Raw genomic sequence first — 19786 nt, 5'->3', positions numbered from 1 at the left:
GTGTCACATTGGATCATAAAGAGCACAAGGGAGTGGGGAACTCAGCATCATAGTTTCGTCCATTGCATTGGTTAAATTTTGGTAGAGATAAGGTTTCTTAATGATCATTCTGCCCTCTTTATTGGCTTTAACAGACTTCAAAATTTTATTTTACAAGTTATCATCTCTTTACATTGAAACCCAGCCTTTTCTGCAAATATATAGGACAGGCTACTGATATTTTTTCATTTGGCAATCAGAATAGTGCTGATAGTTTGTTGAGCCCAATTTAAACACACTGCACTACAATGAATCATCAAAAGCCTTTCTTCATACAAGTGTTTGTGTTAGCTGTATAGATCTGTTACTAATTTACAGTGTTTTCTCTATAGAGAATCTCATATATTTTCCTTGTATCTTGTTACACATACCAGCTCACCCATATCCTATGCTGTGCTTGCTTGTAGGGCAAAAAGCATTAGAGAACAGGTCATGTATTACAGCCTTCTTGAAAGAATTACCTTTAAGCTTTTGCTAGATTTGGGGAAATATTTGTTAACATAAAACATATTTAAGCTTCTATAGTCAAGTATTATGATCTTTAGATGAATGTAAATAGGTTTTTAACATATATTCCAATTGTATGTTAAAATTATTTGTGAAACTGATCATCTATCTGCAAACTTAGGAAATTTGACCTGGTTATTATTTGTTAGGATCTGGAAAGCTTAGAAAAGTGTATCAAAGTATGTGGAAGTTGTTTTCATTGTGCTATTTCTTGCAGCTGTTTCTTCTTGGTGTTTTTTGTTTTCTTTAGCGGTTTAGGGTTTTGTAAATCTGAAAATACTTGACTAGAGGAAAAACAGGCTTTTTAAAGATCTTCTGGTCTTTGCTGTTATGCTGCTTGTAGGGTTGATACTTATGAAGTCCTGTTCACTCCTTGTGGCATTGCCATGGTCCTAAGAATGCCTCATCTGTAATGTCTGGAACTCAGGGCTGTAGCTTTTGTTGACTGCACCTCTACTGTGAAGACGACAAGTTCAGATAGGAGGATTCGGGAACAAAACTATCCTAAAAGGTTTTCAAATGGTGTACTACTAACAAGTTCATTAAATTTTTGATTTGTAATGGGGGGAGGAGCATATTAACAAATAAGAAAAAGTAATCGGTGTTTTAAAGTATTCTTGAATGTTAGAGGAATATTTTCAGCTGTTAACCTCTTGGATTCAGCAGCCATGATTCAGAAGAACAAAGGCATAAGGAGTAGTACATTCTGGATGAAAATCCTGCTTCTTGGCTCTGTGAGATTGAACTGATTTGTAGAGCATGTTTAAAGCACTTCATACAGTTAAGACCTTAGGAAGAATACACCTCATAGTACTGTATTTTATGTGCATTACCATTTCATGGTCAACTGTACTCTACTTTGGCAGTACTTTAGGTTTTACTTTACCTTCATTGCTGCCCATGTTAACCTTAGCTTAGAGAAGGCTGCAGTAATTCCAGGTTTGATAAAAACTCCAAGTAGGTGCTACATGGAAGAGCCACATTGCTTTCACATTGCTGCTTAGAAAGTGGCCTTGCCATTAGCATATGCTTTTAGCGTATGTTCTGATGATATTATTTATCAGGTAGTGTAACAACCCCACTGCCACTATCACAAAATCCCATATTTTGATCTAGTTTGCAGTTAGAGGATTATTTTTTTTCTCTGTTATACTACTTCAATGGTATTGTCATTCTGGATACCCTGAAGCCACTTAATTACTTGCCCCTCACCCTCTGCAAAATAAAACAACTTGTTTGATTTTTGAGATTCTTAATTTGAAGGCTATTTTTTTGTTTGCTGTTTGGCTTAGTAAGAGCTATACAGGTATAAGGGATAAATGAAAAAATGTTGGTGCTGCTTGTGGTCACACCTTTTCCATGAACAGAGTAAAAAGGCTGTTGTTTACCTGGTTACATAGGCTTCACCCTTAGTGTCCTGTGATGACTTGCGACAGTAGCTCATGACTACAATCCCTAATTATTGTAATTCCTTCTTAGCAGGCTTTACAATCTGGCATTACTACTGTTGGCAGCTAGTTCACCATGCAGAACTACTTTTGCTTACTGCTTTGAGTAATCATGCTGCATTAGGTTTGCTTCTCATTCACTTCTTGGTGGCCTGTAGTGGTGTATTAACTTTCAGATGTCCCAGCTGGTGTTCAAGCTTTAGCCAATAATGGGAGTGGCCACTTCAAATGGTCTCTTTGCAGGCTTTTTGAGGTTCGTTTTATGCATATCTCGGTTTACATACCACTAACAATAGGAGTTACTAATAATCTGAGTGGTTTAGGAAACATTGGAAAAGGGTGGGGAGTGGGAAATCAACCTGGGACAAGACAGAGGTTGTTTAATTGCTTTATAAAGTTAGTATCATCCATTGTTTTCAGAGTTTGTTTTAAGTACGGTCCAGTATCTTTCACAATCTGTAAGAAAATACACTATATGTCTTTTTAGACAAAAACTCTTTTGTGACATTACATGTTATTTATATAAAGGTAGAAAATCAATAGTGGAGACTGACCCAGATTGGCAGTACTTGCTTGCTTGAACAACATGCACTTCATACAGTCAAGTATAAGACGGCAGATGAACAATAAAAAATTGTACATCATAGTTATAGATTGGAGAACATAAGACAATTGAGGGCAGCAGCAGCTCCAGAAAAATTCATTGGGTCATGTTTGAGAGCAGTTTGAACCTGAGCACCTATTTATCTCTGAGGAGGTAAGAGGGTAAGTACAATCTTCAGCTGAAGCAGCAGAGCAGTATCATTTAGAAAGAAGTGGCATGACCTTAAATGCATTTGTGAGGCACTGCCAAAACAGACTAATTGTAGTGTCTATTCAAAAATGTTGAGAAATGGAGAGAACTAGGAGGGGTAAAAAAGGTTCCATGAACGTGTATGTCTTAAGGACCTATGTTATGGCAAGACACTGAATAAACTCAGTAGTTCATTGGTAAGAAAGTTAAAGGTTGATTTGGACTTATCTGCAAGTATGGTGGAACAGACATTTTGTGTTTTAGCCATGGTGTAGTATAACAAAGAATTGCGAATAAAATTGATCTAGTTTGAACAGGGAACAGGAAAAATTCTGACAGCAGTTAAGTTTTCACATTTTCCTAGTGAAGAGTAATTGAGTTGGCTCATTTGCTCTAGGTTCTTGAGTAGTTCTGTACTGTCTTATTTGTTTCCATCAAGATAGCATAGCTCAAAGAAGTACCTTGTGGTTCAAACACTAGTTATGGGTCTAGTGCAGAAAGTATTTGAGATTCTGTGCCATTTATTATGCTATAATTTTCCTTAAAACTTAGATAAGGGTTTGCCAATTTATCAAACAGCATGTTGACTGTTGGTGTCAGAGTTCTGTAGAGAACAGAGATTTATTTTTCACCCCAAGTCATCTGCTCTTGATCCTTAGATCACAGTTCTCTGCTTTAAAAATAGTAACTAATAATTTGCAAGCACATTATGTCTCCTCTTTCACTGTTTTGATACATGTTTTTAATAGAATTTCTTTTTGTTTACTGTCATCTTGAGCTGCCATGCCTCTCATTAAATGTTGCATCTTATTTAAGGCCTAAGCTGTCACTTCAATTGTCTGTAAAGCAGTAGGTGTCCATAGAGCACTTTGTAAATAACAATACCTGAGTAGTGTAGTATATGGAGTTAAGAGGCTTAAAGCAAAACATTGCCCTGAAGGCTGAAAAAGGTGATAGACAGGTGGATATAATACCAGAAATTCTGCTTTATATGTGTTTTAGCAGGCCTTGTAGAACATGGATTTTTAGCAAGGGATTTAATCTCTCTTCCCAGCTGCTAGCTGCAGTTTCCTTTGTTTTTTCCTCTCCTTTTCTCTGTTGTTTTTTTCTATTTATTCCATCACTCTTCTATAGCTCATATTCCTTCAGGCTGTGTCTGAATGCACCTTGCTGTGGGTAGAGAAGGCAAAGAAGAAAGCCATTTTTTCCCCTTCAGGCTACTGCTTTGATTTTCAAAACTTGTTGGGAGGCAGTTCCTATCTGCCTACAGAAGGGTCAGTGATCTGTGTCATGTCTTTTCAGTCAGCACATCTCAGCCGACTCGTCTTCTGTTTTGACTAGGGGAAGGATGAGCTTGTGTAGTTGTTGGCTTTCTAAGCAGGTGGAGTGTGCAGCTGTGATCAAAGTGGGAAGCTGATCGGCAGGCTGATAATGTCTTCCTGTTTTGTTTCCAGCCTTGTCAGTAACTAGCTTGGTCTCTTCCACCTGCCCCTGCCCCTTGCAGTGATACCCCGTAAATCTTAAGACAGAACAGAGGTAGAATGAGACAAAAAAAGTAATACTGAGAGATGGTACTTTAGTCTGTGGCCTAACACCCACTCCCCACTATTCCCTGGGGGCTCTTTCTTGCAAGAACTGGGTAGTGTGGGCCAGCTACATGATGCTGCATGCATGGCCTGCAAGTTTTCTTGTCGGGGTCAGGGAGCCAGATCTGTAGCCAATTCAGTTGCATGTGATGGTGGTATTAATTATTATTCATAAGAGGCATGATTGTGCTCTAGAGCATTTGATAATAGGTGCCCTACAAACACAGCAGGGTGTGTGTGGGAGAAGGTGGGAGTAGGCACTTGAGTTTAGGTCCTTGCAAAAATTCTGCTTTCTGCAAGGAATTCACAATATACTCATATTGTGTGTCTTTTGATCTTTAGATGGTGTGAATTGAGAATGGACTGTGAATGGGAAGGCTACCAGCTGGTGGCTTCCCTCCCAAGTGTTAAGGGTGTTGGTCAGAAGCAACAGAGCAGTCAGAGTTAAAATTTTGTTGGACCTCACTAGGACTTAACCTTGTAAGGGATAGGATTAGGTTGCAGTAATGTGTTTGTAATTGTGCCTTTAAGCCTGTTCGTTGTCATTGTTCTTGTTACTTTTGTAATACATGACTTCACTAACTTTATCATGACACTAAAATTCACATCTTCTGCACTGTATTCATTCTCATATTGTAACGCAAATTGTACAATTTGCAGTGTTAGGAGTGCTGTCTCCTGGATCACCAGCAGTGATGGTGAAAACCAGGTTCTAGGTAATGGCAATTAAGAAATTTGAGGGAAATGAGGCTAATGTAGAAGAGTTGTCAGTGTTCCATTTCTGTAGTGTAGCCGATACTTCCTGTCACATAAAATCTGTTCCTTTCTTTGTATCTGTTTTGTGGTGTTACCTGTTCATCTTTCATTGTATTAATCATATATAACTTTGGAAGCTGTGCCATTGTTAGATGCGTGGACTGGTGGCAACTTAGTGAGCTATTTTGGCAACACTGAGCTGCTTCTAAGCTCAGCTAAAGTCTTCTTAAAACACATAAATACTGTTCAGTTACTTTTTATAGTCCAATATTCTGTTTTCTCTTACAAATATTTTCATAGTATCATCTACATAAGTAAGCTGTACTTGATTTCTTTTATAATCCATTATATGTTTGGTGCCAACTTATCAAAAAGACCAAGTAATGAAAGTAAGATGTTATATTGGGAAGCTTTTTTTAAAAAAAAAAATTTATAAATGTGAAGTTCAGCTCATGCAGTGTTTAGATACACTATGAAAGAAGCACCGTGGAATTTCAGAACAAATATGGAGGGAAAGTCACTTGAAATACTCAGACTTATTAACATAAAAGAAATCACTTCAAGTGAAACTTGCTACATTTTATATTTGATTTATGGTTAACAAACATTAGTACTTGAAGCTATGTAGATAGCAATTAATGTTTACAAAACTACAAGTTGAATTGCAGTGTAAGTATGTCTGCCTTTGTTTCAGGTCATGTAATGACCTTTGAAAGCCAGAATTTCAAGATGAAAGCATTTTATGTTCTCCTTACTCATTGGAGTCTTCCACATCACCCATTGTTCTATGCTGCAGGACTGCTTTGTCACCTGAAGTTAAGTGGTGGGTTCCTCATGTCAATAGCAGTCTCTTAGCACTGGATTTCTGCTCTTCTAATCATGTTGATTTAAAGTTGCTTACAGGGAGATGTGTTTTCCAGGGTTCTTTTTGAACCCAGTGTTCCCTTTTTTTATAGCATGATTTTCTTAAGTTAACATAAAGATTTGGTGTGCAGTGAATGCTTTTCCAGTCTCTGCTTTGTCCACAAGGGGTGGGGGTGGGGAAGATTCTGTAATCTTCCTACAAACCCAAGCCTTGTGCCCTAATGTCTTCATCATATCCTTTGACACCTCCACCAGGTAAGAAAGAGGCAGCAAGTGCAGTAGCTGGTCCTCGCACTGATAACCTGGTTGATATGTGCATGCTGTGGCCTTCTACCAAGAGAATACATGATAGCTGTGTTCTGTCGGCTTTGAGGGTCATTATTTATATTTCTGCTTATTTTCATGAATGGCTCTTCAGTTTGATTGAAGCTGCCTGGGGTTTCCAGGAGTTGTTAGAACTGAAATAATTAGCAGTATGGACATGGACAGTGTAACTGTGTAAACCCAAGTTATTTAGGCTAAAAATCAGAATCCATCCTCTTGAGAAATGCAATGAGTTCTTAGCTACAATTGCATAAAATACCTTGAATAGACTGAGCACGTTTTATTTTAGCAGCTGACTTTTCATAAGAAAGGGTAGAAATTAAACAGCCTTTAGTGCTGTGTTGTGGAGATGGCTTGTTTATTTCGTATGGAGACTGTGTTTAATCTAGGACTAAATTGTGTGAATAAATGTTGCACTATTTTTGTTGTTTGCACTCACCTGTCTGTCTTCTTGCTGCAGATAATGTAGAAGATTAGTTTAGACCACTTTTTACCTGAGTCTTGAATAAAATGAACCCATTTCTCCTTCACTAACACATTAAATTGTTCTTTGTTCTTATCTTCCTTAATCATTGATCAGAGCTAATGAGATTTTAATGGAGTTATTTGTTGGTTCTGCCTTTTACTATAAAAACGTATACTAAACTAAGCACCTGAAACTGTTGAATGGTGCTGTTAATTGTACTATCTATTCTGTGATTCTTTCAGATCTCATAAGCTAGGTGGGGTTATGATGAGCTAACAGGTAATACAGGCTGAAAAGTGATTTAGTAAATGTTGCATATTCGTCTTTCTCCTTAACTGATGCAGTAAGGAATTTTGTGCATTGAGGTGCCATTTTTGAAAAGAAATGTAAAATAGGTTTTGGACTTCTATGTTCATTAGAAACCTATGGTATTTTGTGTGTATGGCACAAAGATTATCTGTGATTTTTCTGTGCCTTTTCTTTCTATGAAAGTATTGCCCTGTAATTTAGGTGCTGTGTGTATTTTCTATCCCACTTCATGCCTTAAATTTCACGGCAGTATTGTAATGCTTTGTTAAGTGTTAGCCATATTTCACTGTGGAGGATAGTTGGGTTCCCAGAGCTGGATGAAATAAAATCTATGTATAGTTTTCCCAAGCTTGTGGGGAATTACGGTAAAGGCGTGTGTAAGGTACTTTGCAATAAAACCAGTGTAAAATTAGGTTTATTGTCATAGTCTGTAATACTAAACAGTGTGTACAGATAGCCAAAGTGGTTTTCGCTAGTTGTTAACTTTTATCAAGACTACGGCCTTTCTGCTATGAACTTCTTTCAGAACTTAATTTGGAGTATTTTTGTTCACTGATTCTGAGCTTGCTTTTTCAATACTACTTCACTCCGGTTGGAGATTATTGACTAGTGTATAACCTGAAGCACTCATTAGGAATAACTTTGTAAGTGAAATAGTGAAATATGGCTTATTGTATAAAATGCATGCTAAAAGGTGTAACTGAGCCTTAGTCTTTTATCTCCAGGCATATTCAGAGGCTCATATTCTTTTGTGACCCATGACTTTTAAAGAGTATTTTCAGCATATGGATGGTGTGCTTAGTGTGATGAGTTTCTTACTGCAGCTAAATGTCCATTTGTAAGGATTCTTTTCCTGAACTGGAAGACTTTTTTTTTTATCTAAGCTTATTGTTTGACCATTATGCTTTTTTGTGCAAACTGACTTTAGGTGTTTCTACATCAATGAAGTCTGCTTTTACATTCAACACAATCACCATTATTGCATCTGTTTTACCAGTTGGGGTTGATCAAATTGAGACTCTTTTTTATGTCTCTATTAAAATCAAATTCTTTCAGTTCTGTATAGCAAGAATTCAATCATTATATTTTCTTTCTAGCTATGTGAAGTTGTATGTCAAGTGTGAAGGGATGTTTGACTTCGTTAGTTGCCTTTCTGAAGGAAGCATGTTATGTTGTTTTAAAGCCCTGAAGTTTGTTACAGTAATTCATGAGTATGTGTGTCTCCCTCACTTTGTCCTCTACCCCTGGGTGTCAGAATATGCTGTTCCAGTGACTTATGGTGTGTTGGCTAACAGGGTGAGTTCCATTATAAGTTTCAAGAGACTTTCCCTAAAGCCACCAGTTCAGTTATTCGGGCAGCTGTGCAGGACTAGATAGAAGCTGACATCTGAATTTTAGATTGAAGAACAATTTCTTTTCTTAAGTATCTTTAAGAATAGTTGGATGCTTCATCAGCTGTGTCAGTCTTGTATGAGCTTACTTTTTTACCTTTTGATATTATGTTTGGCTGTAACTTCTTGAGCCTTCTATTGCAAGAGAGCTTAAGCAGTAGACTTACTGCCATAGGGTTATTAACTGTCATCAAGATTGTGACAGAGTTCTTGTGGAAAGTAAATGTTGGCATTATTGAGGGCCTGAATATTGAAAAGTGTGTCTTCATACCCCTTCTGTCTGGACAGATAAGGCTTGGGCTGGAAGGCAGCAATATATGGAATCCAGCAAGAACCACTCTGGGCAGGGGGAAAAATAGGATGATCTGGAGAATCTGGCTCTTTTGCAGGTGCCCCTTGGTTCACCAGTGATGACCATGCTGAAATGTCAGTTACATCCTATTGCAGACTGTCCTCAAGCAGTCTTGTGGCAAGACGGGCAATGTCATTATCCCTTATAGTTTAACTGACATTTCAATGTCTTGCAGATAGTACGTTTACACATCCTCTGTATCTGAACTGCTGAGGCTTTACTTTGGGATGATATCTGGTGATGTCTGAGGTCATACTAACTCTAGAGTTGTCTTAATACTTGAAATTCCTCTGGCTAAAAGAGTAATTGTGGGAAATTGTAAGCAATGCTGCCAGGTATGTAACTTGGAGCACGTTTAAAGTAGTTATACTTTGGCTGGTTGTATTGCTTGTTGTCTGTTTTATCTAAGAAAGAGGGTGTCTATGAAGCTTTCAGAAGTCTGAGTTTTGCCAGGCCTTGCTGAGAAAGGTACTTTAAATATAGAGTGACGCTTTCTCCTTAAACTTGGTAGTTTCTCATACAATAAATGTATAAAATTAAGGCAGTTGGGAAATAACTTGTGATCCAGCAGATGGAAAGCCTTTTGCTTAATGCACCAGCTTTACTGTTAGATGGATTCTATGTGTGTAGAGCTCCAGCTGAGTGGAGGTAAGCTGAATAACTGACCTTTTTATACTTGTCAGCCCTGCTGACAGGCGGAGCATGCTGCTAGTTTGTATTTGAATGCATCTCAAGGAACTGTAGGCCTACCAGGGGATGGCTGCTTGGCAATGAGACAGGCCCATTTTCATATTTGGTGGAACCTACAACACTGCAAAGGCACGTCTGCACTTGAAATATCTATTCTCTTTGAGACTTGTTTATCTTGCCTGTAAGGCTTAAAGATAATTAATGTAAAGTGTTTTACACTTAAAACAGGGCTTGTCAGCCCTGTAGAGCTACTGCTAGGTGTGGAGGACTGATTCCCACTGTAACTCAGTGCACAGGCCCTAACCACACTTGATCAACGTAATACAATGAGACTTTAGTTGGTTCCAAGATTAGTTAGGTTCCAGCTTGGTTCCAAGACTAGCTAGGTCATTTTCAGACCTAAGGCTGGGAACTAAAGCTGTTGTCAATGCTTTTGATACATGGGTTCCCATGCTTTGTTGCTTTTGTGTTGTGCTGGGGCAAGAATAGCTCAGTCTGCCATGCCAGCATTTGGGCGATGTACACAGACTTGCTTGTCATGAAGCTAGGGGTAGATAAAATTCTGTTGCGTTTTGCCATGTTTTACACCCATTTTACATGGCGTACTTCAGAAAAGTGGATGTTCGTATGCATCTGTGAAATGCAAAGCCAAACTTATGAGGCAGTAGAAATAATCCTTCAATTGTTTACGAAAGCTAAAGCAAGCTAGAGCTTGTGTCTGTACAAGAAAAGTCCCTTTTCTTTCCATAGTGAAACATTACTGACTCCTGTTCTGAAAGGTTGTGCTGCCGATTTGGCTATTTACTCCCTTGTTTACAAGTACTCTGCAGTTTTACATAGGTAACTCCCATGCTGTGATGGAGTATGTGCTGTCACCCAGCCTACAGAATGAGGAGCAGAATGCTGATTTTCATATTTTCAAATTTAGAGTTAGTTGTTTGGGGTTTTTTTAAGATAACTAAGCTACTAAAGCAAGGGAATTAGATGCAAGACAAGTAAGTACCAGGCAGACAGAAAGGCTTGGCCCACTAACACTTTTTCTTTAAACCTTTTCCTTTTGTACTGCTATTTCTGACTGATGGGCATAATATACAGAGGCGTAATTACTTAATATTTTTTTTTTTACATTGGGGAAGAATTAGATGATTTTGTGGCGGGATGTATCCCCTAAATCCTGCATTTATTTTTTACTTTCTGTGGCTACGCCGACTTTGGTTGTTCCTTCCAGCTTATGTTAAATCTTCCTTGGAAACAATAAAATCCCTAACGCCTGCCTTCTGTGATACCTTTTTCTCATAGCTCTGTGTTCTGGAGGCAATAGCTATTTTGATTCGTCAGATCCTAGTGTCGTCTCCTTACTCCTTGGAACATAAGGTAGAACTGGAGTTTGTAGGAGCATTAGTCTAACTGGAGTAGTTGTGTCCTATTCTCTCACCTTGGCTGCTGCTTGTCAGCTCTGCAGTCAGTTCCCAATCACAATAGCTTGTCTTCAGGCTGTCACAGGTGGGCTTTGCTATAAACTTTTCCTGTTGCCATAATCCTCTCCTCCTCTCCTTGTTTCATCCATCTCTATTTGTTACATGTACTTTGATTCTTTCTTCCTTTCACCTCAGTTTTACTCTCTCATAATCTGAGACCTATGGAACAAGTGGTTTTTTCTTTTTTCTAGCACATGGAGAAACTCCTGTGGCTAGACAAGGATTACAGTAGTTCTGTCTTGAAATTTTAATTCTAGACTATGTGGACAAGCCCTGAGATGCCTCTGTTGATATCTGTTCCTCAAAGCTATACATTAAACAAAACATGCATCTGATCAGTTTAACCTGTAATTAAACATTTTCCTTAAGCAACTGACATCTTGATAACTAATAATTATCATGTGTAGCACCTTTAAAGCTTATTATGCATGTTTATGTAAGAACACTATTACCATAATAATAAGATATCATTACTGCAAATGTGCATACTGAATGAGCATGTCTTAAAGTAATCATGCGATTCCATTAATCATACTTGAAAAATTAAAGTATTTGCTGTCTAATCTCTAAAACAGTACTCAAAAGATTTTGGAAACAGCAGGACCTGTTTACTGCAAGTCTCTAATACGTGATAGTTCATTTCTGGTGTCTCATTTTTGTTTCCCGAATTGTTTCTTACGTTTCAGCTTGGGAAATAATTTGCTCAGAGACCCATGGTATCCTGCTGAAAGCGTTTCCATGCTCTGAGGTTTATGGTGTGTGCCTTTTTTCTTGTCCAGGGAGTGCTGCCACCTTTTCCTAAGGCTGATGTGAAATGTGCTCCTGAAACTTGGTTCTCTTTGAAGTTGGGTAATGGCCTTAAACAAGATGGACTGATAGCTAATTGCAGTTCTGTTAGTCTCTGGAAGAGACTAGATGACCAGAGTGAAAGTTAGGAAGAAACTTTTAGCCTACTAAGAACTCCTGAGTAACTGAAAAGAGACTTTTCCCACACTGTTTAAATAAAACACCTGATGTGGCCAAGAGCTTAAAAAAAAAAAAAGTGAAATAATGTAGTTCTGTAATGATTTATTAGATTCCTGTTGTGGTTGGCCTAAATAGGGCCTTTAGAGTATTGGTAGGGCAGAGAGAAAGAAGGTTGTGCAGGTCTGCATGAAGACTGTATCCCTTCCCCTTTCCTGAAACATGCCAAAACGTTTGTGGGCTGTGTCCCTGTGTGTGGTGGTGGCAGTCACACTGCTCCATGGGACTGCTATGTGAGAGAGACGAAGGCAGGCAGTTGTAGAGGTTAAGAGGCTAGATGGGAATCCTTGGCCTCTTGCAGGCACTTACTTATCCAAGCAGAGTATCCATTTGTGCCATTACTGTTAGAAGGGAAGAGCAGGCTGTTCTCTTCAATGGCTTTTTTTCTGTAATCCTTTGTAACAATAAAAAGCCTGTTGTGTCTCAGTAGTTCTGTCAAAACTTTGGGGAAGAAGGGCTACATGTGAAAGTTGAAGCCACAGTTGTTTTATGAAATCTGTTATTGTTGTTATTTGGTAGGGTATTTTGATACCTCGGAAGGCATTGATCTGAATTTCAGATTAAGAATACCTTTTGCAGTTTTACAGTTGTCCAGTAGGATGGATGTTTGTAGCTGTCAGGCACCAACCTTTTCGTTCATTCCCTTTGAACTCTGATAAAAATGCATTTGTGTATAGAGTGATTGAACACTTGCTGCGTTAGAGGGGCCATTCTTTTATCTGTCAGTAGGACCACATCTAGCTTTAGAGAGGCCATTCTTTTATCTGTCAGTAGAACCCCATCTAATTTAGTAACATAATGTGTATTGAGTCAAATGAGTATATATCACTGTATTTTCTTCCTTAACACTTGGCATTAAGTGATTTAGAGCACAGTGAAATATTTATTAATGCCAACACATACATGATGCCATACATCTCCTTAATACTTGATTATGTGACATGTTTCTGTATCTAATGTGTTAACTGCATTGTAAGAGAAGAGTGAAAGAGGAGGAGAGGATTTTGAGGGAGTGATTTCAAGGACTGAGTATCTAGCAGGATAAACATGCATGAAAAATTGGAACAGCAGAAATGAGGAAAAGCAAAAAAATACATATAAGATTGGGAAACAGTAGCAGACGTGATGGAAGAGGTGTGAGGACAAACAGGACTTTCAAAATTGATTTTTCTATCTGTAATGGCAGTATTAAAACAGGTAGGTGAGACTGAGGTAGCTGGAGCTGAAGATGTATCACTAGAGGAAGTTGTTGTGCCTACAGTTAGTTGCTCATGGCTGTCAATGAAATTAGAAGGACCGACATATAAAATGGCTTCAAAACAGTGTTCTCTGTCACAAGGCACATTTAGCTTTTGGAGCTCATATTCTTGTGGACAGTCAGGCAATAGGACAGGAGAAAGTATTGTACCTTCATATTATTAACAGCTCTCACAGTGGAAGAGGGGGTACGTGCACACGTATGCATATGTATTGTTAGCAGGAGGGAAGGAGACTGTTTCAAAACCACTGTAAAATGCTTTCTGAAAGGGATATAAACTCCTGTTGCTTCGGGTGTAAACTAGGTTCTCGCCAGTGTGTTCAGGAAGCAGATTTCCCTGCAAGCCAGTTCTTCTGTTACCACCTACCTGCAAAGCTTTGTGAACCTTTCGATACATCACTGGGCTTCTTTTTCTTTCTTTTTACCTATGGTACCTGGAGAATACTTTCTTTGCTCCCAGTTAGGTTGGCAATTTCTCAAATTCTCCATAACTTTACAAGAAAAAGTCAAGTTCTTGACAAAAAATAAAATGGAAATGCATCATCAAAAAGGAAAAAAGGGTAGTGTTAAGTAAGCAGCTTTTTAAAACTTGGTACCTGTGTTTATATTGGAGGCTGGCAGGATAACATGATTTAATTCTTCACTGTAGATTTAAAAATCCTGGAAATATAAATTGTTCTCTGCTGCTTCAGTTACTTATGGGAAACTCTTATTTCTTAGATTTTTAGTCTATGGGTTAACTAAGGAAGTTCAGTATGTTTTATTCCAAATTCAGCTTTTAAATGTTGCGCTGTCTCTGTAAAATGTGTAAGAAGCTGCATTGGATTTCCCTTCCCCCACTTTTAAATACAATTCCTTTAGGAGAAAAAAAAATGGAAGCTTCTATGTTATACTGAGTAATTATGCCCCCTGGGAAATAGAATATAAAGATCTTTAAAACCATTCAACTGAGAGAACAAGCACTTTAACTTCTGCCTCGCAGGAGTCATGTATTACATTATCAGCTACTTGCTCCAGTGTCAGTGTGTCATGCCTTGCAGGTTAGCAGGTTTGGCAGAGGAAATGAAACCCAGTCAGTTTCTGCAGGATTTATAGTAGACCTGCTGTTGCAGGAAGTGGTGAAAAGTTGATTGATAGTCTGAGGCAAAACTCTACAACAAGAAACAGGATGTATGTTTGTTATTTTATACCCGTTTTCCCCTCTGCCCTCCCACCTCCATTTTAAGGTACTCTCTTACTTTCTGTTCTCTCTATTTATAAATCCATGATGCACTTTTTCTGCTAAAGCATGTGCTGACTTCAGAACGCTTGAGGAAATGGATATGGCTGTACCAAAGATTTGAAGCTGACATACTGTGCTTGCTTTATTAGAGGCATTTATCTAAATGGTCCTGATATTTCTGTTGAATTATATTTCAGCTGATTTACAAGTGAAAGGTAAAGCACATCTGCAGATGGGGCATTGAGTATCTCCTGCTGTCATGGGTGCACCAAGCTAGCTGTGAAAGGAGGAGAATGTATCACTGAGACAGACCTGATCAGCTGTGTTCTGTTGGTTCATCTGCATTTAACACACATCTGGAAGGGTAGTAAAACAGAATTATTTTGCTGCATTTAAACTTAATCTAGCAAGCCACATAGTGCAGAGTTCTCTGCTAAAGGCAGCAATCCTGAAAAGGTTTGTTCTGAAATCCCTTTTCCTTTACTATGCGCTGCTGAAACATCAAAGAAGCAGTATCTTTTCTGAAAGTGTCACCAAAGAGTTTCAGTGGGTTATTGTCTAGCCTTGTGGGAAAAGTTACCCAAGATAATAGTAATTATGAATATTTGTGGGTGTCTTTCCCCCTGTAGCATCCACTTTTGTAGTCATAACTGAAGAAGTTGTTTGCAAACAAAGTGAATAGTGGAAATGTTTAAGGTTTGTGTTTGCATTATCAAATGGGAAAGTTCTATTTAGAAAGTTTAATAATACGTCTTGTTTTTTGTTGAAGGTCAAAAAAGTTGGCTATGCTCTCTGAATCCTTGCAGAAAACCACACTCACTAAGTCTCACATAGGATTTGAACTGGAAGAGCTGGAAGCAGCAGCAATACTAGTACAAGAAGAGGAGAATGCTTTAAAAGCTGCTGGCACAGTTTCCAAGCAACAGCTGCCTTCCTCTGAGTGGGAGACAAGTGACTCTGAAGAATCAAGCAGTACTTCATCATCTGAGACAGAAGGCTCTGATTCAGAGGAGCAAGAGTCCTCAACCAGTGGAGATGGGAAAATAAATTCTTTACAAGGCACGCTTCAAGAGGAGAGGACAGCTCCACTTATTGACTGTAATGGATTAAGGCAGGGCACAGACACTTCGATGTTTGAGGTTAGTGATGAAAAATCAAAGGTTTCTTTGCAATCTACATCTCTTCCTGGAAAATTGATAGGAGAATTAGAAAAGCAAATGCACACTGCAATTAGACTTTCAGAACAGCCTGAAGGATTGGCTAATGCAGGTTGCATTTTGCAGGAACAAGGAGAAAACTGTGTATCTGAACGTGACACATAATCAGGAGATGCTACTGGGGAGATTTCTTGGCGGTATTGTCAAAGACAAACCCGTTACTTTTTTCTTCATAGCATAAATGAAGATGAAGACTAAAGGACTATGTTAGAACATAGTGTGACCCACTAGCAACACAGGTGATTGCTATAATGAGGTGTTCCCAAGGCTATCCTGAGCTGCAGAAAGAAGTTGATGTTTTTTCTTCTTTGGTGTGTTGACAGTTGGGAGGATGAGATCCTGGAAAGATTTGAAATGACTATGATAGACATCTTCATAGTTAGATTTTTGTTTTTCTTCTCTGATCCGACAGTTTCAGGTTTGATCCCTGCATGTTGGGAATGTGTAATTTCAGTAAACTTCTAGAAACGGTTTTCATTAAGCTTAATAAGTTACAGCATTATTTTAGTTACCTTAAGCTCTTGGGATTTACTTGAAAAATATCCTCATTATGTCTGTGTAAACTGGTTTATGACATTTTGCTGCGTTTTTTCACATTTCAAAATGCTTTACTATAAAAAATGGTTATAGCTTGAAAAGTCTAAACAGTGCTGACAAATTATTTTTACTTTTTTTTACAAAATAAAGGAAATTTCTTTGTCGTCAGTACAAGATGGAAGGGTTATAGCTTATATTTCTAGAAGATAGAATGGCTATAATGTAATTTTGCAGTTCTTATGTAAGTTTCAGTAATTTAGTTGTTCATTCTTTTGTGCTGTTTTTGAAATGTTTCCACATGTGGACACTGCTGTTGCTCTTTAAAGAACAGAAATCCTAATTAACTCTCATTTCTTTCTCCATGGCTCTTAATGTTGCCACAGTAATGTTAACCAAAATGAAGAAACAACATGGTACAGCAGTCTCGAGTATAGGACTGAAAGCAAACCTGTGCTGTCTAGACCTGGCTTTATTACTAGTCTGTGACATAGCTTTGGCCAACTCGTTTGCTCCTTTTTGTCTTTATAAGGTTAAAATAATCCAGTTGGTATGTTTTGTGCTAATTTGTTACCTATAGATTTTTGAAACCAGCTGGCTACTGCAAATTATTTGCTGCTATTCAATCTCTGCAAAAGGATTTGGGAGGGAGACAAGATGGGACATGGACCACCAGGTTTGGTTCAGCAGTCTGGCAAAACAGGAACACCTAATTCATGCCTCTGGAGGAACAAGCCGTTGATTACTGTTAAACGTGTTTACTATTAAAAAGTGTATAAAAATCCTGAGCTTAAAGACTTATTCTTCACTGACATTACACCCTGCTGGAAACCAGCAGGCTATCTCTGTTCCTGCACTGACTCCTGGTCGGTGAGAACCGCAACCCTGATCTGCCAATATTTTTTATGTTCTTAAATACCTACCTGTTGCTTAATCAGTCTCTGTTCCATTCCCCAGGGGAGGAACCTTTCCTATCTTGTGTGTCAGTAAGCACTTACTCTTCTAAATGCTAGCAATAAAACCTACACTGTAGCTGCAACTACGCAGCACATGTCAGAGAGGGGGGGAAAAATGCACTTAAACCAAACCAAACAAACAAAAAAACGCACACAAACCTAACCCTTCTCCCACTCTCCCCAAATTACAAGTATGAACTCTGAAACTTCCTTCAGCTGAACATGAGCTGGAGAAAGCTGTATGAGTACAAGTTAGGAAATACAAACTGTGAAAATTGATGGGTATTTTTAATATGCCAGGTCTTTAGCATGCTCTTGTGCTCTTCCCCCTCACCTTCAGTGTCTCCCTTCTCCCATTTCGTGGCAGGCTGTTGAGGGAAATGTTCCTCTCTTCCCAGCAGACCTGATTACTTGCCGGGCCTGGCTGCCTCTTCTAAAGAGGACATCTTTAGTGAATCTTTTTGTGTTTTCCTCTGTGCCTATAAGCAGGATTTCTTTATGCTGTTTGTGAGCCTTTTCCATCTGTCTGCATGAATCCAGTTTGGGTTAAATATCTTCAGCGTCCATACAATGTGATGCTGCAATAAATGCCAGATGAGAACGTGGCCAGCACAGAGGTGTTAACTCCCAGGTAACTTCGATGTCATTGATGTCTTCACCTTTGAGACCCTGCATAGTTGAGCTCTGTTTCTGCCTCTGAAAACATTCCAGTGCCTGCTTGCTTCCTGCAGGTCTATAGTGTGCTGCCTTACTTTCTGCTTCTATCCTGCTATTCCTCTGCACATTGGCACCTGGCAAAACATGCTGTGGTGTGTTATACCCTGAGGCCCATTCCCAGGTTTCTTCCCCTTTTTGTCCAATGTTGATGTTCATCATTGCCTTTTTTACAAAGCTGTTCACTGCTTGTGGGGCTGATAGTGAATGCTGATTGTTACATATTGATAGATAGCAATTTTATGTGACCATTGTGGTGGGGTGGGGAATTTTTCCCTATTGGGTGATAATGCAGCCACATGTGAAATTCTTATCCAGCACACCCAAAGTGCTCAGGGTGAGCAATGTCTGTATGAAAGAGAAGCCTTGCTTCTCCAAAAAGAAAACTCGGAGATACTTCTAAAAGATAAGTGGAGCTCTGTAACCTTGTTTAGCCAAAACTGAGGCTTGCTGAATCTATGAGCCACAAACACTTGAGCGAAAAACCTCAAAGCCCAGACCCCTCAATCCCATAAGCTGCTGTGGGTCCTGAAAGGAGTGAGTTAACTCAGAGTTGAATTTATGTAGAAGAACTTTTTGGATGAATCCATAGGAATTGTTCTTACGCAGGTTTTCCAGGCTGGAAATTGGTTGGTAGATGAGGAACTCAATACATATGTAATTGGTTCTAATGATTTTTAAATACTCCTTGTTTCTAGTGCCCCTCCTCACCCTATCCACCCAAGCATATTTGTTGCACAGCCAATACTTTGTTTTAAGGCATTTGATTCTCATCATCATAATCAGTCTGAAGGGAATAAACTGCAGTGTCTGGACAAAATTCCTACTGAAAATAAGTTTGAGCTGAGCCTGACAGGGGAAGAGCTATGGCATTTTGCTGGAGGAGGTGAAAGTGAGTTGTCTGATGTGTATGGAGTGCTCTGGGGGAGAGGTTAAATGGAGTTGGATTTATAACTTAATGTCTTTATTATTAATCAGTTAATTTTATATTAGAGATTTAGGCTAAATAGAGCATTTTATCCTGACCTTATGTTGTGGCAGTGGTGCAGAGCTCCAGCTAAGGTGGCCATGGGAAGCTGACTCCAGTGAATATCCTAACACTTTGCTGCTGCAGTAGATTGTTGCTGGGACTGCACTGGCCTCTGCTTTTACCCAGACCCAGGTAAGGGCAAGGTCTCGTTCCCACACCCACATCTTTGCAGCAATGGTTATGAGCTGACCTTGGAGGAAGCTGCTCTCCCTCGGTAAGTGAATGGCAGCAGCTTGGATTCATGCCTGAGGCCCCAGGGGAGTCTGTTCTCCATCCTCACTGCTGCCTGGAGTGCTACTTCTGCCAAGGATAGCAGGAGACGGATCTGCAGGCCCTGTTGGTGCTGTCGGTGGTATATGTGCCAGCCCTGCTGTCTTGAGCTGCCCAAGTGTAACAGAGCCCTGGTAAATGAGAACAAAGGCGAATCTGATGCTCTCAAGCTTTGGCTCTGCTGCTTGGCAGGACTGAGGCGGCAGCACGATGTGTGTGCGGAGGGAGGGAGGGAGGGAGGCCCTTGCTTGGAGAGAATGGAGATGCACTGTGTTAGGGACATGCTTTTGTTCATGTAGTGCTTTTAAGGTGTTGAAAGCAACAAGTGAAATATTGGAAGCAATCAGAAGTAACTAAACAAAACTGGTTTGGTTTTTTCTCCATTTTTGTTTTGATGGGGGTAGTGTGACCCACAGGGCTTTACTATCTTTTCATTTTTTCCCCAATGAGAAAGTTAGTGCTGAATTGATAAAATATTCATCACCACCACCACCTTTTCTTAATTCCAAACAACTTTCTGAAAAGTTTGGGAAAACTTTGCTCTATATCTACAGAAGAG

The 19786-nt window shown here is 39.1% G+C and overlaps 1 protein-coding gene across 2 annotated transcripts in view; it reads left to right on the top strand.

The window, feature by feature from the left end:
• The window catches only part of SHQ1 (SHQ1, H/ACA ribonucleoprotein assembly factor), a 51488-nt gene extending 34449 nt beyond the window's left edge, over positions 1-17039 (top strand). For both annotated transcript variants that reach the window (XM_037385435.1, XM_037385436.1), the window contains exon 12: positions 15276-17039. In XM_037385435.1, the coding sequence (XP_037241332.1) occupies positions 15276-15828 (553 nt within the window). In that variant the 3' untranslated portion in view covers positions 15829-17039. The remainder of the gene's footprint in view (positions 1-15275) is intronic.
• The last annotated feature ends 2747 nt before the right edge of the window (positions 17040-19786 follow it).

This window comes from Falco rusticolus, chromosome 4 (genome assembly GCF_015220075.1).
Source record: "Falco rusticolus isolate bFalRus1 chromosome 4, bFalRus1.pri, whole genome shotgun sequence".
Classification (NCBI taxonomy): Eukaryota; Metazoa; Chordata; class Aves; order Falconiformes; family Falconidae; genus Falco; species Falco rusticolus.
The sequence above is the reverse complement of the archived record's forward strand: the minus strand, read 5'-3'. Positions and strand labels throughout refer to the sequence as shown.